At 32.4% G+C, this 27,393-nt stretch overlaps 1 protein-coding gene across 1 annotated transcript; it reads left to right on the forward strand.

Moving 5' to 3' along the window:
* The first annotated feature begins 9,165 nt into the window (after nucleotides 1-9,165).
* On the forward strand, nucleotides 9,166-11,661 carry LOC133803995 (uncharacterized). The gene is made up of 2 exons (XM_062242132.1): nucleotides 9,166-10,546; nucleotides 11,092-11,661. Exons 1-2 carry the CDS (start codon nucleotides 9,455-9,457, stop codon nucleotides 11,374-11,376), a joined length of 1,377 nt encoding a protein of 458 aa, XP_062098116.1. The 5' UTR covers nucleotides 9,166-9,454; the 3' UTR covers nucleotides 11,377-11,661.
* Nucleotides 11,662-27,393: the final 15,732 nt, after the last annotated feature.

Here is a 27,393-nt window from a genome sequence, read left to right on the forward strand (position 1 = left end):
CTCATTTCTCATATTTTATTTCTAGAATTTCATGAGAATGTCTAGCATAATAGGCTAACCTTCTTAGGAAGGTTAGGATGATCTTATATGCACTATGACTTTGTTTGGTATTTTTGATTCACCATGTGCTTAAAGTTTATATATTTTAGTGATGTATTTTCTTTCATCTCTACTTCTTTATCTTGTTATCTATACTTATGTTTACTAATAATATATAAATTTTATCATGCACTTTCTATGTATTATCAAATTAGTGAAAATAATATAGATAATATTTTTATCATTTTCTCCATCTCATTCGTATATATTTACTTTTGCTAAATCTATATAGAATTAGTCATGCTCTTTCTATGTATTTTATAAATAGTAAAAGTAATATTTGTGTTAGGTTTTATGTCCAATCTCTTATTGCATTATTGTCAATGGTATAATGTCATTTTTAGATTTCTCATAAGATTTATCTCATATTTCCATGGTAAATAATAATAATCACTTGAATACATTTTTGTAAAATATATGTGTGCTTCAATGTTAAATCTTTCAAATGAATAGTTGGGATGTGAACTTCTCATTTGTGTAATTTTTATGAATCAAAGATCCAAATAAATAAGTATGCATATTGGTGACTCTTGATCCTTCTTACTTGTTACCTATTGTTACAACACACTTTATTCTATTTTTATTTCTAATCTATAAATTTAAAAAACAACAAAAATATCACTTGTTCTATTTTCCTCACATTATTTATCTCTAAATTTTATTTATTAATTAACTTTATTTATTTGCCTCCTTGTGGAATCGACCGCCTGATTTATACTACGATTATCGCTAAATGGAAGTCACGTTTGGGCGTTAAACAAATTGTGGTGCCGTTACTGGGGAGGTAATAGTGAAAAAAAAAAGTTTTTTAATAAATTTTGTAAAAGAGGTAAGTAATTCTATAATATTCTTTTTGTGTATATTTCTCTAGGGTTTTTTTTAGATTTGTCTTAATTACCTTTTAAAAAAAGTAAAAAAAAAATCACTATCATTTTCTTTTATTGTTCCGTTTTAGTTAGTTTGTCATTTTTTTTTTTGTCATTGTTGTACAAAAAGAAAAAAATTGCTATCATTTATTTTTTAGGATTTGTTAGTTTTATTCTTAGTTTATTTTGTTATTATTTTTCTTTTGTTGGTTTTCTTTCTCTTTTTATTTATTTTTGTTGTAAAAAAAAAAAAAGCTTGTTGTGGTTTATTTAGTTTTTTTCTTGTTAATTTAATTTTGGTAACTTATTTTTTTATTTCTTTTTGGTGCTCTCTTTCCTTGTTAATTTAAGCTTCTTGTACAAAAAAAAAAATTTGTTGTGTGTTTATTTAGTCTTTGTTCTTGTAGCTTATTTTACTTTATTTTATTTAGTTTTTTTCTTGTAACTTATTTTGTTGTTATTTTTCTTTCTCTATTTTTTTTATTATTGTTGAAAACAAAAATTAACAAAAAAACTTGTGTGTGTATATAGTTTCTTTTTTTTTTTAAATTTATTTTTGGTATCTTATTTTATTCTATTTTTTTTATTGTAGTAAAAAAAAATAATAAAAAAAAAACTTGAAACAAAAAAAAAAATATATAAATTGGTTGCTTAACTATTTGTTAGTTTAGTTTTAATTTATTTCTTTTTTTATTTTAATTATTGGTTCCTTAGTTTATTGGTTGCTTATATTTGGTTAGTTTAGTTTTGTTGGTAAAATATTTCTTTTGTTTAAATATTTTTTTTGTGTTATTTTCTATTGTTAGATTTGTATCTTTATTTTATTATTTTTATTTATTTATTTTTGTTATTAGTTTTTTTTTTAATTTTTAGGTTTTAAATCTTGAAAAACAAAAAAAAAAACAAATCATAAAATATAATAATAAAAACAAAGCTTTTTTTTGTTAACATAAGCAATTTTTGCTTAAAGGCCAATTTGAGTAAAAGTTCCATCCATGCTTACTTAGTAACCTTGGGGAGTTCTAGTAAGTATTGGTTGTAAGATGATCGTTTTTATGAATTGTGACCCCTCTACAATTATCTAGCAACCTCGGGGAGTTCTAGATAAAGTGTGGGTTTTAAGTGGGACCGTTCTAAAAACCTCAAATCGACCTGGGAACAAGTACAAAAAAAAAAAAAAATCATAAAAACAAAATTTAAAAAAAAATGAATGATGAAGAGAAGAAATGTTTCGAGTTGTATTTTTCGATGTATTATCCTTCAGTTAGAAACAACTATAATTCTGGTGCTACTGAGGGTACTAGTCGTTTTAGGAGTGCATGCAAACTTAGTGTAAGAGAATACCGAGAACTTGATGTCTTAGAAACTAAGTTTGAAAGAGAAAATTACGAGGTTCCCGAGGTAGATTATGATGAACGTTATTGTAACTTTGCAAGAGTCGACCATAGGAATCATAATTCTAGGTGGACCAACCCAGTAGATTTTAGTTGGAAGCAGGGCCGGCAAAAAAGTGGGCCTAAGACGGTTTTAATAAATTTGAAAAAAATGGGCCCTTTTGTATATGTAATTTTAAATAAAATTAAACTAATATTTAGTAATTTTAAAAAATGGGCCTTGGGTAGGGGTGGGCCCTAGGCATGGGCCTAGCCCGCCTATGCCCAGGGCCGGCCATGGTTGGAAGCCTGAGTACAACTACCATGCACCGCCTCACATGAATTTTGAGCAAAATTTTCCTAACTTCCCACATGAACATCCAGATAATGTCTGCACTAATACGAATTCCTTAGAGGACACTTTACACATATTTATAGAGGAGCAAAGAGAATTCAATAGACAATTTGTGGAAGATTTTAGGGAAACTAGTACTCAACTTTCAGAATTGACCAACGCTATTATTTCACATAATTTCAGTCAATTCTCGCCCAACCTGAGGCTATAACAACATCCCCTCCTCTCAGTTCTACACCCGATGAGGATGATGTTATTCCTATTTGGAGTGAAACTCTTTCCCATACAGACATTCTTCCAACTACTCCAAAGAAAAATGGAAGCTATTATACTGATGTGATAGATTTAATCGTTGAGGAAATCCTAAACATATTTGCAATGAAACATTCACCCAATTTCCTCCACGATTTTGATACCAAACATTTTCTTTATCCTGAAAATGTTACTAACGCTTTGATTTTTGAGACGCAGGATAAAAGAAAATTCATTTTTGATACAGGATAGCACGCAAATATGCAGTTGGTAGACTTACCTGAGAGCGATGCTTTTGTCTACCAAAGACTGATCAAGTTTTATCTTTCTTTTTAGTGTGTTTTATTTTAATTTGTATCTTTATTTTATGTTGCGATTTTTACTTTTTGGGGTTTTGTTGTTGGTTATCATATTCACTTTTTCTCGCACAATGAGCTTAACGTTAGACATTGATGACAATGTCTCATTTAAAGTTGGGGGTAGTATGCATATTCATGCATTGAAATATATTTTAATTACCATTTTGAAATTTTGAGTTAAATTTTTGCAAAATTCAAAATCTTGGTGAGATAGTTTTTGTTATTTTTACTATTAGGAAGTAATTTTTTTTAGAGTAATTTCATGCACAATCAACATTGCAAAAAATTCACACATTCAATTGAGAAAAATCCTAAAGTTTAAAGCTTTTAATTTTTGTGAGATATGAGAATGAGAAAACAACTTTGAAAACTTCTATGGATCATTTGAGTTGGTAAAATTAATTTTTAGAATTTAAAAGATGACATTTATTAAATGGATAATTTTTGTTTTAAAGAGCCTTTGTTGTATTTTATTGTAATTTTATTCCTATGTTGTCTCTTGTTAAAAAAAATGATAAAAAAAAAGAAGAAGAAAAGAAAAAAAATTATAAAAAAAAGAAAAAAAAAATATAAAAACAAATAAAATGAAAAAAAAAAGAGAACAAGAGCAACATTTTTCATCTTCATCTTTTGTAGTTTTGTTGAAAAAAAAATAAAAAATAAAAAATCAACATTATTACATTTGTTTTCAATTTATGTCATCAAAAACAGAAAAGAAAAAGAAAAAAAAGTTTGTGTATTTTTTTACCTAATTTTGTATTGTTCTTTATTTTGGCTCTCAATATCATTTTGTAAAATTTCGAAGGTTCTTATGTCATTTAGATTCCAACTAATTGATTAACCTATCTTTTGATCAATATTCGTTAACATTGTTTGTCCTAAAACGATAACATCAATTTTTGAGTGTTAATTGATAAATTTCCAACTCCAAGAGTGTCAACCATCTCCCATAAAAATACTTTTAATACCTTTGTGAGAATTTGGAGTTGAGACTTTATTCTTTGGTGATTTTTCAATATTGTTTGTGTTGTAAATTTTGGAAAGAATGATATGATTTGGTGTACACACAAAACTCTTGAATTACAACTTTGATAGTTTTAAATTGCATTTTCTAAATTCTCACTAAACATTTTGTTAAATGATTTTGTATAATTTGGTTCACTAATTCATCTTGGTAATAATTTTTATCCGCTTGAATTGCTAGGGACTAGCAATAAGCTAGTTGGGGGTTGTGATTAGTGCCCACAAATACACATTTATTGATTTTAATAGTCAAAATAAATTTAAGTTTTAATTAATATTTTCATTGAATTAATATGATTAAATTTATAAATGAAAATATTTAATTTTAATTTAGTTTGTTTTATTTTGTAGGGTTTAATTGGTATTTTTGGCACTTGGAAACAAAGAAAAATAGAAATAAATAAAATTGAAGAAAGAAAACGAATTGTGGTATTTTTGAAAGAGGGAAGCCCAAATAATATCTCAGGCCTAGCCTCCTTTTCCCTCACTCCTCAGCAGCCCGGCACCTCACTCCCTCTCAGCACTTCAACCTCTCGGGTCCCTTGCTCCAGCCGTTGACCCGGTCAACTCCGCAGCTTCCTCCAGCGGCCTCATCTGGTGACCTTCGGCCCAAAGAGCCCAACAGCATCAACTCTCCATCAGCCAATGCTTCATCCGAAGCCCAGCAGTCACTCCCAAAGCCAACTAAACTCTCCATCATCCAATGCTTCATCCAAAGGCCCAGCTCGAGTCCAAGCCATCTCCTTCAGCATCCAGCGGCCCAACAAAGGCCGAACACCCCAGTGGCCCAACTCGCCTCAGCCTTTCTTCTCCTTTATCCAGTGCCACATGGCGCACTCCCATTGGCTACCCCTGGGTCAAATTTCCAGCTACAATAGTCATTCCAGCCGAACCTTTCATGCACCTTGGGCCTTGCAAAATTGCAATTTTAAGTTTTAAAGCTCATCTTTTTTGGTGCTTTAGAAAAAGAGTATATTGACCATACACCAAAATAACTAGGGTAATATTTATAATAAGATTTGATTTTTCAAAATCATATTTTATTATCAATATTTCAGATTTATTTTGTAAACCCCATTTTGTTGTTTAATTTCTTTTTAATCATTTTCTCCCTCTATAAACAATGACTCTTTCTTCATATTTTCTATGTAATTTTAGGAAGCAAAACTCTACCAAATTTTAGTCTCATTTCTCATATTTTATTTCTAGAATTTCATGAGAATGTCTAGCATAATAGGCTAACCTTCTTAGGAAGATTAGGATGATCTTATATGCACTATGACTTTGTTTGATATTTTTGATTCACCATGTGCTTAAAGTTTATATATTTTAGTAATGTATTTTCTTTCATCTCTACTTCTTTATCTTGTTATCTATATTTATGTTTACTAATTGTATATAGATTTTGTCATGCACTTTCTATGTATTATCAAATTAGTGAAAATAATATAGATAATATCTTTATCATTTTCTCCATCTCATTCATATATATATTTACTTTTGCTAAATCTATATAGAATTAGTCATGCTCTTTCTATGTATTTTATAAATAGTAAAAGTAATATTTGTGTTAGGTTTTATATCCAATCTCTTATTGCATTATTGCCAATGATATAATGTCATTTTTAGATTTCTCATAAGATTTATCTCATATTTCCATGGTAAATAATAATAATCACTTGAATACATTTTTGTAAAACATATGTGTGCTTCAATGTTAAATCTTCCAAATGAATAGTTGGGATGTGAACTTCTCATTTGTGTAATTTTTATAAATCAAATATCCAAATAAATAAGTATGCATATTGGTGACTCTTGATCCTTCTTACTTGTTACCTATTGTTACATCACACTTTATTCTATCTTTATTTCTAATCTTTAAATTTCAAAAACAACAAAAATATCACTTGTTCTATTTTCCTCACATTATTTATCTCTAAACTTTATTTATTGATTAACTTTATTTATTTGCCTCCTCGTGGAATCGACCGCCCGATTTATACTACGACTACCGCTAAATGGAAGTCACGTTTGGGTGTTAATCAATGTCTCTCTTTGCTAGGGCTCTTTGTAGTTCTAATGGCAGTTTTATTGACAGGAATGTCCAAAGCTTTCTCAAATATTCCACCGCTCTTCCAAACCTTTACGGTATTGCCTGTGTGAACTCTTTCTCTCTCTCTCTCCCGTTCTTTCGATTATGTTTGGGTAATTTGATTTGTATTGTTGATTTCACTGGTAGAGGGTTTTGATTCAATGGCTCTCACTTCACGACCATCACGGGTACCTGCAAAGCTATTCTCGGTGGATGCCGCATTAGAGTCTTAAGGTCTAAGGATTTTGTGGATGACCAAGTGTATCTGATTGACTCCTGAGGACGACCAATATAGCGACTCCAAAACTATAACGGACGATATCGATGTCGCCGAAGTCATAGGAGATGAAGAGCAAAGACGAACGTTATCCATGGCTATTGGTGATATTGGTTCGTTGTTCGCTTTTTAAGTGAAACATGGAAGTTTTTTTAAATTTTAGCAAAAGTTTTTAGCTATAATTTTATTTTGATGACTTTGATTCTCTAAACTCTACTTTTTTTTTTTTAAAGTAATTCGCTTCTTAAGTGAAACATGTATTTGGACTGTGTTATGATATTGACATTTTTGTAAATCTAATTCTTTTTTTATTATATTGTTATCAAGGTACCAAAAATAAATTTTATTAAAATATAATATAAATAAAAATATATATTTTAAAAAATAACAACTATAACAAAAAGTTATCACTAATATAATATAACATGTGCAAAATGTTATAAAAGAATCTATAATAACATCTTTTATAACACTTTAGTATCATGAAATAAGCATAATGTTTGACTTTTGAAAAAATATTTATAAGCTTGATAAATAGATATTGTATGTATTTTATAACAAAGAAAAATTGTTATGAAATAGTTAATTGTAACACTATTGATAATACTTAAAAATTATTATAAAAATGTCCACACTTTTAATAACATGAGCTATGTTAACATTTAGTAAAATGTTATAAACTATTTTTTATAGCACTTTTTCAGAGTTATCCATAATGTTTTTTTTTTTGTAGTGATTACCCAACTCATTTTGTTGGTTGAATATTTATTAATTTTTCATTAGTTATGTTAAGAGATAGTATCAAAAGATACCTTATTAAATTAGTTACAATTTATTTTAAATTAAATATTCAATTTTAATCTCTAAAAGCTATGGAATATGAAGAGTTTTATTTTTTAAATATCATATTAATAAATATATTTATAAAATTAAATGTTAATTCTAATGCCATACATTAATTTCGAAATTGCTTTTAAATTAGTTATGATTACCTTTTTTTTTGGAAATACTTGAATATTAATATTTTTAAAATGGTAATAAATATATTTATAATAAATATTATTCTCTTAATTAATGAACTCATTTCATTGGTTGAATATTTATTAATTATTCATTAGTTACCATAAGAGATAATATCAAAGGATGCCTTATTAAATTAGTTACAATTTATTTTGAATTAAATATTTAATTTTAATCTCTAAAAGCTATGGAATATGAAGAGTTGCATTTTTTAATTATTTTTTTAAATTTGTAAATATATTAAATTTTTTTAATAACTAAAAGTATATAAATTATTTGATCATGACCTCCATATATTCTTTGGAGAAAGTTTATGAAAAAAAAAACATCTATACATGTTTAAAGTTAGTATGACAAGAATACAATTGGACAATAACATTGATAAAGAATATAAATAAATGTAGATAAAGTAGAAGAAGAGAGAATCCAACTCAAGACAATGATCTACAAATAAACAAAATATAAATAATGATGAAGGAAGAAAATAAACCCTCACTCACACCACCAAAGTGAAGAGTAGTGTGAATATTTTCGATTTGAACAATGTTCGAAACTTTTGTCCAAAAACTTATTTTCCTTTATTCTCTTAATACTAAGAGACTCTCAAAGTTTAGGAAATAACTCTCTCAAATTATGAAATCTTGTTTTTTCTAGCCAATAAGTGCTAAAATGTATGGAAAAATTCTATTTACAAATGGCCAAATAGTCTTTATTTATAGAGTTTTGAGACACCATTTGAAAATCAAATTTCACCAACTTATTGGCAGTTATCAATGTTAAATTGGGTGTTAATGAAATTTAAGGGAAGATTTGGAAGTTACTTGAAGTGTTCTAAACATTCAAAGTGTTGAAAATGCAAAAATGAGATTTCGGCTGTTCTAGACCGCGACTTGGAGCACTTGTAACCTCCCAATTTTTGTACTTTGCCACAAAATCCTCCCAACTCTTTTCCTTTTGATTTTGTAACTTCCACATAACTAATCGCAGTTAAAATCAAATCTCCAACAACTATTCAACACAATAGCTCATGAAATTAAATTTGAAAATTACACATTAATAGTTATTGATTTATAAGATATGTAACTCCCAAAAGATTGTTAGAAATTTAGACGTATATATTTGTTACATTTATTTATAATTCTCAAATTATATTAAAAATACTGATAAACTAATTTTATTACATTTATTTAATCTAAAATTATATTATTATAAATAATATAACATTATATATCACTTTTAATAAGTAATTAACATGATTTGTGCATTATATACTCGCCACATTGAAAAATTATCATACTCGAAAAAACTACACATCTGTATTTACACATTGTAATATATTGATATACAAGTTACAATATTTGTGTTTTTTTGGTGCACTGTTATTTTTCTACTCTAGCTACTGTCTCGAACAATAAGAAAATACTTGTTACCTCAGTGGGTCCGCCCAGTCCCAGTCGTAGAAACAAAGTAAACAGATAACAATGCACCGAACGATTACCGAGACGCGAGTGACAAGGCGAAGACTCAAATAGTTACTTCCTCATTTACTGACGCGTCACAGAATGTTACCATGCAGATTGCAGTCGTGTCACTTGGCTCAGCTGCTTCATGCTACGTGTCAAGTTCCAACCTCTCTCGACATCGTCGGTACTGTTAAACGATTGTATTATATTTCACCTTCAGCTTGTCTTACCTAAGTGACAAAAACCGAGAACTAAGAAAACCAAGAAGGAAGGATATGATAAACTTGGTTGCCCTTTCCCTTGTTCTAACTTCACTTGCCACGGCCGGAGTTTGGTCTCCGGCCCCAACCGAAAATACCCCAAATGACCACATAACCAATGATGATCATCAAGTTATTGTCAAAGAAGGCCACCGAGTTGTGGTAGTAGAGTACGACGAAGAAAGGCATCCTAAAACCAAGGTCTCAATCTCACCAGAAGACGAAGCCACCCGCTACGACTTCGCAGAGCCGACCTCAAAGAGGACTTTTCTCGAAAATTCCAAGGATAAGTTTAAAGAAGCTTCTTCTAACGTTATCCCAAACCTAGGCCAACAAGGAGCCAACGTTGATCATCATCCGCGAACATCAAAAGAACTCGTTTGTGACGCTTACGGGAAATGCAAGCATAAAATCGCAGTCGCCATTGACAAGACCCTTGGGTTAGCCCACGATGACATCGATATGAAAATTCTAGCGGCTCAAAGACTTGAAAGGGCCGCGGTGAAAAGCAAGGAAGCCGTAGTAAATAAGGCTCATAAAGTCGAAGAGGCTGCCGAAGAAGCATACGACAAGACTAAAGCAAACGTACGACACGTGGCCCATGAAGTGGAAGAAAAGGGAAAAGAATCGGTCCAAACGACGAAGGCAGCTTTTAAGGGCACCAAGGAGTTGGCGAAAACGATCGGCATCGACGTGGCGAAGAACGTTACTGGATTTTTTGGATATGTGCGGAAGCACGTAGCGAAGAAAGCAGCTTTCTTTAGTGGCCTTGCCACTTCCAAGGCGTTGAGTCCGATTCCAGGAATGATGTATTTGATTGGATTCGCGATCGCGTACGGGACTTGCGTGTGGGTAACGTTCATATCAAGCCACGTGTTGGCTAGAACCTTGCCTATGCAGCAGTTTGGCGTGGTTCAGAGTAAGCTTTACCCGGTTTATTTCAGGACTATAGCATGTAGTATTGGGACAGCGTTGCTTGGTTTCGTGGTTAGCCGTAGAGGGCGGTCCTTCACCAGCGAGTTCGAGAAATTTCAATTCTATAATCTTTTGGGTTCCTTGTCTTTGACTTTGATTAATATGCTCTACTTGGAACCCAAGGCCACTAAGGTAACAACAATCTTTGCAGTCATTTCTTTTTTAAGTGAAAGGCATATAGTACATAATAAAATGTTATTATTGAAATTCATTTTATAGCTTAAATCTTATAAAAATGTTATTGCAAACTCTATGACTAGGATAAATAGATTTTTGAAGCAATTCTTCAGTTTAAATAAATCATATATATAAGCAAGCCATTGTCAATTCTATATTTGTTCACATAACCTTGTTTTTCGCTATATTTTATGACCCATTTGACCCCATTTTAAATATTTTTCCTTAATTTTTTTTTTGTGCGTGATGAACTTCAAAGGGAATAGTGTTTAGAGAGACTTGGATGTAGAAACCTATCAATATATATTTACATTTATATGCCAATTCTTAATAACAATTTTTACTGTACTCCATGGAAAGTATGAGTCTTGTCTGCCAGCTGGCCCAGGAGGGAGAGTTGGTAATAAGATATTTGTAATAAATAACCATTTCCTTTCGATGAAGTGATCAGTTTGAAAAGTCAATTCATTGATTATGGTTGCTTACAATATTGTTTGAAGGTAATGTTTGAGAGGATGAAGGTGGAGAAAGAAGAAGGAAGAGGAAGGGAAGAGCTAACGACCACTGACCACTCGCCAATGTCATCAGCGACTCGCCCTGCACTGGCGGCGGAGGCAACCGAAACGCGAGAGCAGGAGGCGGCTGTTCGGAATCAACTCACGACATTGAATACGATGCTAAAGACGCTAAACACGACTTCATCATTTCTTAACATCCTATGCCTAATGTCGCTTTCTTGGCATGTCTATTACCTTGCTCAACGACTTCACCTGACCTATTCATGAAAGATGGCTACAGTGATTTTGGTGTGAGGAAACTGATTATTTTGGTTGTATTTCTTGTTTCTTTTTTTGGGTGCTTCGACTTTTATTACTAGTAGTATGTTTGGGTTTATTAGTTTTAAGTAATAACACTTGGAATTTTTTTTAGTACAAAGTACATATATTTATATATAAAATGAGCATTTCTGTCGTTTTGGAGTGAACTACTCTCTTTGCGAAGTGTTGTGATATTTGTTGGTGTATCAGTTTTGTAGAATACTATCGAATGAAACGAAAATGTGGAGTACATTAATTCATTTTAATATTTTAGTTTATCCGACACCAATGCAATAATGACACATGCAAGAGCTCTCATAGCTAGGAGAAAATGGGTTCATGTAATTTGTAGAGGTCTTAATTTTTATAAAATAATTTCTTGATATATTTTTATTAATTAATTCAATTATATATATTATATATACAGTGGTTTGAATAATAAAGGGCTTGGTTGGCAAAATTTTAAAAGCAATTATTTATTTTTTTTTTTACTTTTTGAGTCTAAAAGTTCTTTTGAGGTTGGGAAGAATGAGAGAAGCTATTTATCAAATAAATTTAATATAAAATTTTACCTCTGGATTGAATATGACATGATAAAATTATGGGAATATCAATTTTAGTACCATGCTTCTTGTAGAAATAATTTAGTACTTTATTATTTAACTAATATAAATTTTAGTACTTCTTGCTTAATTTTTACATTTTTAGTATCATATATATTAATAGTACCTTGTTATTTATTTTAATACCACCTTATAGTATTTAATGTTTTGAATAAGATATCAATTTAAGATATTTTTACGAATTTTAGTAAAAATATAATTCAGATCATCTTAATATATATATATATTTTAAAATAACAATAATTAACTATAACACTACTACAAAAAACTTGAATTAAAGAAAAGTGGTATAACATTTCAAGACCTTTTTTATGGGTCGTGAAAAATATGCCTGGACCACATTTCATGTCTTTTTTAAAAGGACGTGAATTATACTATTTTCAAGACCCTTATAACATGTCATTAGAGTGTGTTGGGACCACATTTTTTGTCTCTTTAAAATAGACGTGAATTGTTTTTTTTTTTATATAGTACGTGAATCATATATATATTGGTATTTAAATTATCTAATATATATTTTAATTAATATAAATATATACAATTTCTAAAATTAATTTTTTTCATTAATATGAAACAGTATACAATCAATAATTTTGAACTAATATCCTGTGCGTGTTCTTGTTTTATCTCATTAAGTTGTTCTTTAATATATCTGCGTTTGTTGAGCTACAACAAATAAAATGAAAATACATTAGTGAAATTAATTATTAATTGTTACTAGTTTTATATTTTTAATATAATTATAATCTTTGAACATTTATTTACTCCTTCAAATAACTTTTACGGTCTGAAACTTGAATCAAATCCTTCATCATTCTCATTATGAAGAATCCACATTTCACATTGCCCTTTTGTTGTGGACACTAATAAAAAATGAAATGATTGAATTAAATAATTTCATAAAATTTTAAATTTTAAACCATTGAAATTGAATTTAAAGTTGCAAGTACATACTTTGGGTTGCCGAATAGTGGATTTAGGTGGGACTTGTAAGTTCTTAGATCTTAAGTAGTGATCATAAGTGCTAATAATTGTCTCTTGAATTTGTGGGCGATTCTCAAGGGGTGTATTAACCGGATCCATAATAAAACAAATGTAATACGCTTTAGGCACCAACAATACAAACATCCATTGCTCACTATATATACGAAAAACAAGATTAATTAGATCAAACACAATATCACAATGTCAATATCAAATTTTAATAAAATTAAGCTTACCTATGGTTCCAAGGAACAACCATATATTGATTTTCTAAAACTAAGTTATTCATTCGCTTGTACAAATATGCAACACGATCTTCTAACCTAGTTGTTGCAATGGCTACAACATTAGGATTGACAAATAGAAACAAATGTTGGCGACACTACTACAAAAAAATGCCATTTGAGTCAGTTCCCAACTACCACAATTGACTTTTTGCGTCAGTTTTAAAAGTGACGCGAACTCCTATGACTCAAACCAACCCGACATTAGCGTCAATGGAGCACTGATGCAAACCTAGCATTTGAATCAGTGGGGCACTGACGCAAATGTCAGGCATTTGAGTCAGTGTAGCACTGACACAAATGCTAGGTTTGCATCTCCACTGACGCTAATGTCAGACATTTGCATTAGTGCTACACTGACTCAAATGTCAGGTTTGCATCAGTGCCCCACTGATGCTAATGTCAGGCTTATTTGCATTAATGCTCCACTGACACAAAAGCTAAAATCGTGATTTTTTGTGTCAGTTAGGAACTTCCATATAATGTTTGAACCAGGAAGACTGCAAATGTTTATGCCAATTCCTCTGGCCTATTTGATAAAAGAAAAAAAAAAAACAGCCGCAGGAATAGAAAAACAACAGTGTAAACATTTGTATAGTTAACATTTGTGATTAAAATCTACAAAATTAATTCAGATTTCAAAGTTAATCATTGTATGTAGTTATTACTATTGCATTCTAAAATTCTAAGCATTAAACGCTCAAACTAAAGTTTCCTCACCAAACTTGCTAATTTGCTAACTGAGATACGCCAAAATTGATTCAGTCCACTCATCCCGTATCTCATTGATTTCGTCAGCCATATATGGTGATGTACTCTTAAACTATTTAAGAAATATTTAAAATAATAAGTTAGAATTAATTCATCCAAATAAAATCATAAGCAATAGTTTAAATAAAATTCAAAGAGTAAATAATACCTCATTTTTCAAGTAGGTATTCGGTCTAGGCTGTGAAATCAAATCTCTAGCAAAATTCATAATATAATAGCCACACTCAGTAGGCCCAGTTTGGTTTCGACACTATTACATCATAGATATACAAATGTAAGTATCATATTTGGCAAGTTATTATAATAAAAATATATCCAAAACTTTAATAAGATAAATAATAATTTACTTACTTTAGGAACATAAACTTTTAGTTTAATAGACTTTTTTTGTCTTCAGTGTGTATCATATTGATCTAATGCCCTGCACAAAATATTAATATTTATCCAGATGTGAGTCCGGATGAAATCGTAAATTGATTAAGTAATATATATAGCTTACATGATAATTATTTCCTTGATTTCCGGACGGAAATATGAATTTACAGGATCCAAAAATGCCACCGAATGAATGTGTGGCTGAATCAATACTACATCCAGTGAAAGCTACAACCAAAAATATTTTTTTGTAAGATATTTATCAATAAAAAAGTATATGGATATAAAATTAAGATGACTTACTTGTTATTCCATGGAAAAATTAAAAATTGAGTCTCTAGTTCCATCTGCAGAAATCGTTCGAAGAGATTTTTAGCTCGTGTTTCATTGGTTCCTCCATCAGTGGACACTAAAGCAGGATGCATGAAAATGTACATGTGGTTCAACCCCTTCGTTTGCACTAAATCATCGAGCATCCTGCATATAAAAAAGTCAATAAACTAATAAGTTTCAAGTTACACTAATTAAACTATAAATTTATAAATACCATTGTACCTCATATATAATGTCAGCTCAGTTTGTCCAATCATCTCATAGCTGCAAAATGGAGGATATCCTCTTTCAATAACTGATCATCATTTGAGAATCCAAATACCCTTTCTACAATCAGAATTTCTACCACGTGGTCACTTTTCCACCGATCAATAAACTTCAACAAACATTTCAACATTTTTGTCATAGACACTTCTATAGGCTCCTGTGTCAATGCCTCTATTCTTTGCCTTGATTGTCTTGGTTGTTGAGTAGAGGGCGCAAGTGACTCTTTAATTTGTTGATTAGTAAGGACCCAATGTTGTGGCCATCCAACATCGTACCCGACTGCTTGACCAACCAAGGTATAACATTCCATTGTAAGCGAATGCGGTAAACTAGTGTTCTCTTGTATGGCTACCTCAACTCTCACACGATAATTTTCTGGAGGCAGTTGAACGCTATGTATTTTTGTGCAACGAGTACTTAAAAGTTTCCCCTCTGCAACTATATTTTGTGTCGAACCAAGAAACAACTTGCAATTCATCTATGACATTACAAAATAATCAAAGTCAGCCTTTTAGAAAAACTAATTTATTTTTACCTTATCCAATATATATGCAGTAATGAGTTGATAAGAAAATATTACCTCATCATGAAATTTTGACTATGGTGGTGGCGGGGAATATGGTTCCTGTGAGGGTGGTCGATGAGCATATTGTGCCTGTGTCGGTGGTGGAGGGGTATATGGTGCATGTGGTGTGTTTGAGGCTCCTCTAACACCCGAACCAGATGCATTTGATGATCCAAATGCACTGTTCTGTTGAGATTGAATATACACCATCAATTGGTAACTTTTCCTCCTGTTGACGTGCCCTTTCTTCAGATTGACGCCATTTCTTAGCTTACCATCCTTTAATTTATCTTTGGTATGCCAAATTAAATTTTTAGCATGATCATCATTTCGGTACAACCGAAACCAAACGAGGTATTGGTGATAGATACTATAAAACCTTTGCAGGGACACATTTTCTAATTCATTTGCCATCTAGACTCGCCACATGTCGGACATGAAATTACATCAACAAATCTTTTTCGATATAAGATGCATTCGTTAGGACAAGCATGTATTTTTTCATATTGCATGCCTAACGAACGCAACGTCTTCTTTGCCTCATAAAATGAAGACGACATTTCATTACCTTATGGTAATAAATCTCCTAAAAATGATAACAAATCTGTCATTCCCTTATCACTCCACCCATGTTTGGCTTTTAAGTTATACAACCTAAGTAGTGTTGACAATTTTGTGAACCTTTTACAATTAGGCAAAATGAGTTTTTCAGCATCTTCTAAGATGGACTGAAATTTAACTGGATTCATATTGTGCATCATCAATCAATTATGCAATATCATCAACTTCATTATCCACATCAAAAATACTTATTATTCTTAAATGGTCCCTCATCAGTGACTTTCATTCTTTCTTCGTGCAAAAACCACACTTTATAACTTTGGTCTATTCCGTTCCTAAATAAGTGATCTTTTATTTTAACAATTGTCATCTTGACAATGTTACCACACTTAACACAAGGACAAGGAATGATATTAGGAGATTGAGTATTCCTTGCACAAAATTGCAAGAAAAAATCAACTCCATTCCTATATTTCACTGATAACCTATTCGCTGACTTCTAGTCTCTATTTATTTTCAAACTTCACACACAAAAAAAAAAAAAAAAAAAAATCAAATAAACAAAGCAACAAACCTTAACAATTAGGTTCATGAATTACCTAATTGACAAGTAAACAAAGGAAACAATATGTCCAAAAAAATTTGGGCAACATTTCCCTTATTTCTATCACATTTCCCAAATTTTAAAATATACATGTATACAACACATAATATACACAAAAGTATTCAACATATCAATCAAAAATACATAATTCTCGTATTACTAAATCTAAAAAAAAATTGGGCAGCCTTTCCCCTATTTCTATCACATTTCCCGAATTCAAATGAATCTATATTCATCACATAAACACAACAAACCAATTAATCAATCAAACATGCATAATTCCAGCCTTATATCATCGCATCACACAGTCCCAGAACCTATCTCCACTATTTTATAATTCCTACATTCCACTAAGTTCAATATCTTAATTATATATTAAGGTCAAAAATATTATTACCTCCAAAATAAAATCCTCCAAAGCTTGATCTCACCAAAAAATTCATCAACAAAAAACCTATTCAAATATACAAATAAACAAAAAATAAATGAAAAAGTTATCAATATATATATATACATATTCAAACTATTAAACCCAAATTTTTTAAAAAGAATTAAAATTTAACAAAATATAAAGAAAATTTTACTAAAAATATTAAAACTAAATAATTAATAAAGTAGAACTTATAGAAAATATATAAACTAATCTATATAACCATTTACATAATAAAATCCAAAATTAAATTTAATAAAAAAAATTGAAAAAGTTAACAAAAAATAAAAAAATTATTATAAAAAATTTCTAAAAAAATAAAATATTAAAATGCAAAGTTTAAACCTAAAACAATTACATAATCTCAATATAAAACTAACCAAAACTTTAAAAATTTGAAATATAGCTATTCAATAAAAAAAATAACAAAAATTAAATTTAATTCATAAAAATTAATAAAATTGCACTTACTTGTGGTAATTGAGTAATGTGGGTTCTTGAAGTAGCAAACCCCAACAAACTAAAGAAGTTTTTGAGTTTTTAAACAATAATCTTCAAAAATAAAAAATCTACACAAAAAATAAAAAAAAAAACTATGTAAAAGGTTCATAAACATATATAAATCATCATTTTAACCTTAAAATTGAAAAAAAAAAATGAAGAAAACTTACCAAAATGTTCGGAAGTTTTAATGGCCTAACTAATTCTAAGACATCAGACCATTAAAAACTACTATGACATAGCTACTAATTTGAATACATACATAAGAAATAACATAACTTTATTTAAAACCCAAAATATTGTGCCAAAAACAAAGTAAAGTATGAAATATAAAATATGGTATGGGTACCCATTGTTTAGTACATAAAAACATAAAAAACATCATAACTTTAATCAAATGTTTAAAAAACTAAGTAGGGAAAATACATAAGAACATAAAGCAAAAGACTTAAAATTGACGTCATCCTCGATCTTCCGGCAGTCCATTCATTCCATTCATCCTCAACACACATGCCAAGCTACCACGAATCTTTCCCGCCTCCCATATTCATTTTCCTGCATCAAGCTAAAAATAAAGAAATGAGCCTAATGCCCAGCAAGGAAAATCTATTAACAACAGATATCATAAATCATAAATCATAAACATAAGATTATATCATATACATATACTATAAAACATATGACTATAAACACGTATATCATATAGGACTACAATATTAATCGCCATTAACTAATTAACATGGTATGTGATAAAACCATCTAGGTCATCTGTCTACTAATCGAGGTAGGTTAGATCACAAGGTAGTATATGATAACCCATCTAGGTCCTCTGTCTACTAATCGAGGTAGGGTAAATCATAACTCTAAACCATGAAAATGATAAAAATTCTTGGGGCTTGCTATCTAAGCAAGTCATATGCCCAAGCGACTACAACATAAATTCTTGGGGCTTGCTATCTAAGCAAGTCATATGCCGAAGGACTACGAAACATATTTATACATATACATATTATAGCATAAAATATATCATAACATAAACATATAAACACATATAATCTATCCTATTTTCCTTACCAAAAACCGGGATATGGAGACAAGAATGGGATTTGGAACACTCCTAAAACCAACAGTAAGAATGGTGAGCTTAAAGAAAAGAGATGAAAAGAAAACTAAACCATTCGAGTAGAAAATTATCGAAAAGAACCTTAAGTTTCAAGAAACTTATACACCTAACCAAGAATCATAAACAAGAGTTAGGATCTGAAAGAAAATAAAAGAAAACTAAAGAACTATGAAAAACTGAACTTAAGGATAAGAATACCTTGATGAACTATGACTTGATCTATACCTCGATACCAAAATAACATTATATCTTTCTTCCCAAGTGCTTAAAAAAGCTTAGATTGGAAAAGCTTTTATCCCAAAACCCAAGTGTTTCTCTCTATAATAAACTTAGCAGCTTGGAGGCTCTGAACGATGCTTGAATGAATGAAGGAAATAGCTGAGTACTAGGTTCTATTTATAGAGTTCAAGGAGTGAAAATAACCCCTTTTAATTTGAATAAATAAATGAATATAAAATGAAAAAGAGTTGAATTGTCGTTCGACAGATGCCTAGAACTCGCTCAAAATCGTTCAAAAGCAGGTCCAAGTGGTTAAGGCCGTTTTTAAATTTAAAATCCTAAACTTTCAAAAAAATGCACCAAGGGCAATATATCGCCTAGACCATTTTCCCGAGCCCTGTTCATTCGTTCGTTCATGTGAAGTCGACGTGTTTTTCTTATCTTCCGTAGGCTATATATCGGTCCCTATAGCTGCGATATATTGGCATATGCTGATATATCAAACACGTATTTGCACTTTTCAGCATATTTTGAATTGATTAAACATCTTTGACTGAGTCAAAACGTGATCCTAACAGCTGCTGGAATGTTCTAGATCTTTCTTTTAATTAAACTATTCATCAAAAATACTTAAATCCTTAATAAACATGATTATGACAAGTGTCACATTCTTAATAATTCTATCTAAACCTTAGGTTATAATAAATAATATTTCTAAGACCATCAATATTAATCAAACCTTATGTTATAATTAATATTTCTAAACTATATGTGAAACTTATAAAATCCATAACTGTTGCTATGAGTTTTCAACTAAGTCCTGGCTTGAACCAAAATCCATGGAAACTAACATACTACAAACTATACTAACTATTACTACTATCTAGCTAAGTAAAAATTATGGGACACTACAATTCTCCCCTACTAACAAGAATTTCGTCTCTGAAATTTACTTACCATTCCGGATACCGTGCCAACATGTCTTCCTCCAACTCCCACGTTGCCTCCCGTTCATAACTATTACTCCATAGGACCTTGACTATTGGAATACTCTTAGACCGTAATTCCTTCATCCCTCTATCTAGGATCCTAATCGGTCATTCCTCGTAACTCAAGTCTTTCTGGAGTGCTATCGTATCGTACTTGAGGATGTGAGATGGGTCTGACACATATCTACGCAGCATCGAGATGTTAAACACATTGTGGCTATCTGCTAGAGCTGGCGGTAGGGCTAATCTATATGCAAAGATTCCCACCTTCTCCAATATCTCAAAAGGACCTATAAACTGGGGACTAAGTTTGCCTTTCTTCCCAAACCGCTTCACACTTTTCATAGGAGATATCTTTAAGAAGACTTGATCTCTGACTTTGAATTCCACATCACACTGCTTGGCATCTGCATAACTTTTTTGTCAGCTCTGAGCAGCGAGCATACACTTTCTAATCAACGCTACTGCATCCTGAGCATCTCTAATATCTTCAGGTCCAAGAAGTTGTCTTTCTTCTGCCTCGTCCCAATGTAACGGAGATTGAATCCTCCTTCCATAAAGTAAGTCATAGGGTGCCATCCAAATCGTTGACTGGTAGCTATTGTTGTAGGAGAATTCTATTAGTGGCAAATACTTACTCCATGATCCTCTGTAGTCAAGTACACAAGCGAGAAACATATCCTCTAAAATCTGTATGGTATGCTAGGACTGACCATCGGTCTTAGGATCAAATGCCGTACTAAGACTTAACTTGGTACCCATTGCTTGCTACAAGCTTCCCCAAAATCTTGATGTAAACACCGATCCTCTATTTGATACTATGGTCTTAGAGATTCCGTGTAGTCGTACTATTTCTCAGACATAAATGTCTGCGTACTGGTCGGCAGTGTACGTAGTCTTGACAGGTAGGAAGTGAACTGACTTGGTTAGTCTATCTACTACTACCCAAGCTGCATTGTGCTGCTTATGTTTGTGGTAGTCCTGTCACGAAGTCCATGGCTATGTCTTCCCACTTCCATTCTGGAATACTAAACGGTTGCAATAAGCCTGCAGGCCGCTGATGTTCTGCTTTCACTTGCTGGCATACTAAGCATTTAGACACATATTATGCTACGTCTTTCTTCATTCCTGGCCACCAATAAAGTGCCTTAAGGTCATGAGTCATCTTGGTCGACTCTGGGTGAACTGAGTATGGGGTATTGTGTGCCTCTTCTAAAATCTTCATCTTGATCCCATGGTCATTCGGCATGCATACCCGTCTCTTATATCTCAAGAATCCCTGTCTTGATATAGAGAAATATGTGGCCTTGCCTTCTTTGACTGCAACTATGTGAGATACTAATGTGTCATCATGCCCTTGTCCGATCCTTATCTTCTAACAGATTTGACTAGACGGACAAGTTAGCCAGTTTACCAATGACTACTTCTATTTCGGCATTGATCAGCTCTTGCTGAAGTGACTTTTCTATTCCGGATTGCTAGGTTCCTGTAATTCTTTCTGCTTAGCGCATCAGCAACTATGTTTGCTTTTCCTGGGTGGTATAGGATTTTGCAGTCATAATCCTTTACTAGTTCTAACAACCTGCGCTGCCTCATGTTGAGTTCTTTCTGTGTGAAGAAATACTTTAAGCTCTTGTGGTCCGTATAAATCTCACACCGTTCTCCATAAAGATAGTGGCGCCAGATTTTCAATGCGAAGACTACCGCTACCAACTCCATATCATGCGTTGGATAGCATTGCTCGTATTCCCTCAGCTGCCTTGAGGCGTAGGATATCATTTTGTCATTATCTTAGAAAAGCCCTCTACAAACCTTCGATAATAGCCTACTAGCCCCATAAAACTTCTAACCACTGACACATTCTTAGGTCTTGTCCAATCCTTCACAACCTCTACCTTAGCTGAGTCTACTGCAACTCCATCTTTGGATACTATATGGCTAAGGAATGCTACTTTGTGAAAGACAAAATTCGCACTTCTTAAACTTGGCGTAAAGTTGATGCTCCTTTAATCGCAGCATGGTCATTCTTAAATGTTCCTCGCGCTTGACTTCGTCCTTGGAGTACACCAAAATAGCATCGATGAATACTACGACGAATTTGTCCAAGTAATCCTTAAAGACCCGATTCATTAAATCCATAAATGCCGCTGGAGTGTTGGTAAGACCAAAAGACATAACTAGAAACTCATAATGTCCATATCGAGTTCTAAAAGCTGTCTTGGGAATATCCTCTTCCTGTACCTTGAGCTGGTGATAACCGGACCGTAAATCAATATTTGAAAACACGGTTTCTCCTCGGAGTTGATCAAACAAGTCGTCGATCCGGGGTAGCGGGTATTTATTCTTGATTGTCACTTTATTTAGCTCGCGGTAATCCATACACATTTGTAACGCCCCAACTAATTCTAAGACTTTGGACCATTAAAACTACTATACATAGACACTATTTTCAAGAAAACATACATAAGAAATATTCACAACTTTATTAAAAACTCTAAAGTAAAAGTTGAAATACATAAATGCGGGGTATGGGATCCCATTGTTTAAAAATAAAATAAAACATAACTTTAAACTTAAATGAAATTGTTTACAAAACTAAATGCGAAAAATACATAAAAACATAATAAAATGACTAAAAATAACGTCGTCCTCGAATCGTTCACGCAGTCCATCGAATCCCTTCATCCTTAATACACAAACCAAGCTGTCAAGAATCCTTCCGCCGCCATAACTATTTTCCTAGATACATAAAAATAAAGGAATGAGCCTAATGCCCAGCAAGGAAAATCTACTAGCACATAAAACATAAACATAAACATAAGACTATATCAAAATCATATACAATAAAACATATGACTATAAAACATCTATTACAGCTCTAACCCATGATCACGGTAAACATTTGAGGTTTGCTAGGTAACAACTATAAGCCTCAAAATACATTGAGGTTTGCTAGCTAAGAAACTATAAGCCCCTAAGCAACATAAAAACATTTGGGGTTTGCTAGCTAACAACTATAAGCCTCAAAATACATTGAGGTTTGCTAGCTAAGCAACAATGAGCCCCAAGGACTACAATACATAATCATATATCATAACACATAACATCTTATAACACAAGCATATCATAACATATAAGCATATAAACACTATCCTATTTTCCTTACCAAAACCGGGATATGAGAACAAGGACGAGATTTGGAACACTCCTAAAACCAACAATAAGAATGTGAGTAATTCTAAAGAAAGAGATGATAAAGAAATGAACTAAACCACCAAGATGAAACTTACCAACAAGAAACCTTAAGTTCAAAGAACTTAAATACCTAACCACGAAACCATAAACAGAAGTTAGGATTTGAAAGAGACTTAAGGAGAACTAAGGAATCATAAAGAATAGAACTTATGAATAATATTACCTTGGATGAACTAGAACCGATCTAAACTTCAATATCGAAAACACACTTTATCTCACTACCCAAGTGTTTATAAAGCTTAAGATGATAAAGCTTTTATTCCTCAAAACCCAAGTGTATCACTCTATAGAAATCCTAGCAGCTTGAAGGCTCTGAACACAACTTGAAGAATGAAGAAAATGGCTGAGCACTAGGTCCTATTTATAGAGTTTGAGGAGTGAAATTATCCTATTAAAAAATACTTAAATCCTTAAATAAACATGATTATGACAAGTGTCATGCTCTTAGTGGTTCTGGAAGGTTCTAGAGTTTCTAGTTCTTTCTTTTAATTAAAAAAAATACTTAATTTCATTCTAACTATAATCCAAATTTAAATTTAAATAAAATAGAATCCTAACTTCTAACTTCCTAAATCTTGTAACTCTAAACTCACCTGTAGTAAAATCAACATAACTAGAGCTGTAGGATTTCGATTTAGACCATTTTTATACCGTTAGAAAGATAATTCAATTATCTACAACTTTCTAGAAATACTATTTTTCGAAATTCATAACATAACTTGGTCAAAAATAGGTCGGAAGTTACAGTACCTTAAAGTTACAAAAAATCTATTTAATTATCTAAATAACAACCCAACCCACAAATAAACAAGATTGTGACAAATGTTATGCTCCTAATGGTCTTGGAAGATTCTAGAGCTTTATTGAACTTTCTTTTATTTAAACTATAATTAAATCCTTAAATAAACATGCACACGACAAGTGTCATGATCTTATTAATTCTATCTAAACCTTATAGTATAATAAATAACATCTTTATAATCAGCTATATTAATCAAACCTTATGTTATAATTAATATTCTTAAACTATAGGTTAAACTTATAAAATCTATAAGTGTTGCTATGAGTGTTCAACTAAGTCCCGGCTTGAACCAAAATCCATAGTAACTATCATACTACTACTACTACTAACTACTAACTACTACTACTACTACTGGGACTCTACAACATTTGCATGCTTCCATCCTTCTTTTTCACAAATAGAACTGGGGCTCCCCATGGCGAATTCCTTGGTCTAATGAAACCCAAGTCCAAGAGTTCTTGTAGCTGCGTCTTCAATTCCTTGAGTTCAGCAGGTGCCATCCGGTATGGTGCCTTTGAGATAGGCTCGGTTCCCGGTACTAGTTTGATTGTGAAGTCAATTTCTCAAGTCGGCGACAACCCTAGTAAGTCGTCAAGAAATACTTTTGGGAATTCTTTTGTAATGCGGATGTCTCCAACCTTTAGTGGTGTTTCCTTTACCACATCCGTGACGCTGGCTAAGAATGCGTGACATCCTTTTTCTATCATTCTTTGAGCTTTGAGAGATGAAATCAGTGATGTTCGTAGTCCTGAAACCTTGCCCATAAAACATAGTTTCTGACCGTCAGGAGTTTCGAACATCACTTGCTTGTTTCTACAGTCGATGGTTGCGCCATGCCTTGCTAGCCAATACATGCCCAATATTACGTCAAAGTCTTTGATTTATAGTTCTATTAGGTCTCCTTCTAGTTCTACGCCCTCAATTTTGATCGGTACGCCTCGTACTATCCGTGATGATAGGACTACTTTGCCCGAAGGCAATTCTATCACAAACCTAGTTCTAAATCTTTCATAAGGTTTGTCTAATTTCTCTATCATTCCTAACGAGATATACGAGTGAGTTTCTCCCGAATCAAATAATACTGAACATATATTATCTAGGATAGGAATCTAACCTGTGACCACTTTGTTACTAGCTTCAGCTTCTCCCTGGGTCAAGGCAAAGACTCTGGCTGGAACCATCTTATTGTCCCTTTTCTCTTCTTTATTGAGCTATGGACATTCCCTCTTCTGATGACCTTCCTGGCCACAATTGTAACATCATTTAGTGTTTGCACGACACTCCCTAGGATGTTTCTTTTGGCATTTGGAGCACTGCGGGTATTCTACATAACCCAACCTATTATTTCCATTGCTCGTTCGTGATTTTTTGTCATTGTTGGATTGCTTATTGTCAGGATGCCTTCTCTTCTGACTATTATTGTTGCCATGTTGATGGTTGTTGTTGTGGTTCCGACCATTCTGAGGTTGATTTTGCTGCTTAGGTTCAGGCTTGCTAGCCTTCTCCTTACTAACATTCGCCTGAAGCCTTTCCACATCTATAGCCATTTCTAGAGCATTAGCGTAAAAAGTGGTTCCAGGATTTGCTAGCTTGACTCCTAGCTCAATCTTTGGTCTGAGTCCTCTAACAAACTTGGTGACCCTAAAAAAGTTGGTTGGGACCAACTCTGGCGCAAACTTGGCTAGTCCTTTGAACTGACAAGCATACTCTACTACTGTCAAGTTGCCCTATTTCAGACTGGTGAACTCTTCTACCCTCGTAGCAATGACTGCCGAGTTGTAATATTTCTTGTGAAAGAGCTCCACAAATCTAGTCCATGTCACGGTGGCGACGTCGTGAGTCTGCTGTACTAAATCCCACCAGATTCTAGCATCCTTCTTTAGAAGAGAAGAAACATAGGATATGCGATCTTCGTTTCCAAGGTTCATGTGTGCTAGAATCAGCTCTATATTCCTGAGCCATTCTTCCGCCTCGAAGGGGTCGGTTGCCCCTTCAAAGTTTGGAGTGTGTTGCTTATGAAACCGCTCGTAGATTGGCTCCATGTACTGAGCTGGGTAGGGCGCATAGTTCGCCATTGGCCATCCCCCATTAGGACCTACTTTTTGGGGTGCTTGAGCCATTTGCTGAGGCTGCAATTACAGCTGAGGTTGAGTCTGAGGCTGTGGCTGAGCCTGTTGTCGTTGTTGCTGCAGCAATTCTTCCACTTGTTTCCGTAGTTGAACAATCTCAGCGGTGTTGTCAACTGGAGGCGGTGCACTTCTGTTAGCAGTAGCATTGGTAGCACGCGCTCCCCTTCTTTGGACTGGAGGGGCTTCATTAGTCTCATTGGCGGTGTTGGGGGCATTTCCGGCTATGCGTGCAGATCTTCTAAGCGACATCTTCAGCAAAGTTCTAACAGTCGAGAAAAACATGTTAGAACTTACCCTAATAGGCTCTAAGGCAAAGCTTAGTCTAAGCAAGCATAACTCAGACCTATTTGTTATGATTTCTTCTGAAAAATTATGTGAGCCTTCTTTATAATTAAGGTGTATTTCTATACTTAGAAAATTAGCCATCTTTATTATTTCTAAGTCTATTTCTAATCATCCTATATGACTTAATTCTCAGGCTCGAAACTCGTCGTTGTTCCAAAGTTAACCATATTGAGGGAGGGCTGGGATCAGTAAAATCGTTCCCACTACTATGGCCCCCTAAACTCTCAATATAGAACCTTGTTCATTGATTTGTATCCACCCTCACTGAACTTGGTCATTATTTATTTATTTAAATTTATTATGATTGTAAAAAAATAATCAAACTCATACATGTCATTCAAAAATAACAATAATATTCATTTGGAAAAATGTTTTTACTAAGTACAATCATAAATGCAAAAATAATAAATAAACTAACATAACTAGGGTAAATCTAAAAATCTAGATCTTCTACGTCTGACCCTTCATCTAACATGTCATCATCTATTTCTTCATACTCATCATTATCTTGAGCCTCAAAACTACCTCGGGAAAGATTCATAAAGATTCTATGCTTTTGCTCATTAGTGAATTGAAATTCCAACTTAGAGGTGAACCTAAGTATGAGAAAATAATTCTCATGGCTATTGGTAAATCATCATCATCATCTATAGTCTCCCATATTTCTCCTAATGTTGAAATTATTGAAGGAAAATCTTTAAAAAGCGTAATTACTAGGACATATTTCTCAGTAGCTCTCATCATAATTTTCTTAGTAGTCTGAAGGTGAACTATCTCCTTGTGCAATAAGATCAATCTCTGAGTGATTATTTCTAACACTCCTA

Source organism: Humulus lupulus, chromosome X (assembly GCF_963169125.1).
Source record: "Humulus lupulus chromosome X, drHumLupu1.1, whole genome shotgun sequence".
In the NCBI taxonomy this organism is placed as follows: domain Eukaryota; kingdom Viridiplantae; phylum Streptophyta; class Magnoliopsida; order Rosales; family Cannabaceae; genus Humulus; species Humulus lupulus.

Excerpts from the sequence above, each read along its gene's own strand:
- LOC133803995 (XM_062242132.1), top strand. The coding sequence starts at position 9,455 with ATGATAAACTTGGTTGCCCTTTCCCTTGTTCTAACTTCACTTGCCACG. Across the intron at positions 10,547-11,091 it reads TGGAACCCAAGGCCACTAAG|GTAATGTTTGAGAGGATGAA; the intron begins GTAACAACAATC and ends TATTGTTTGAAG.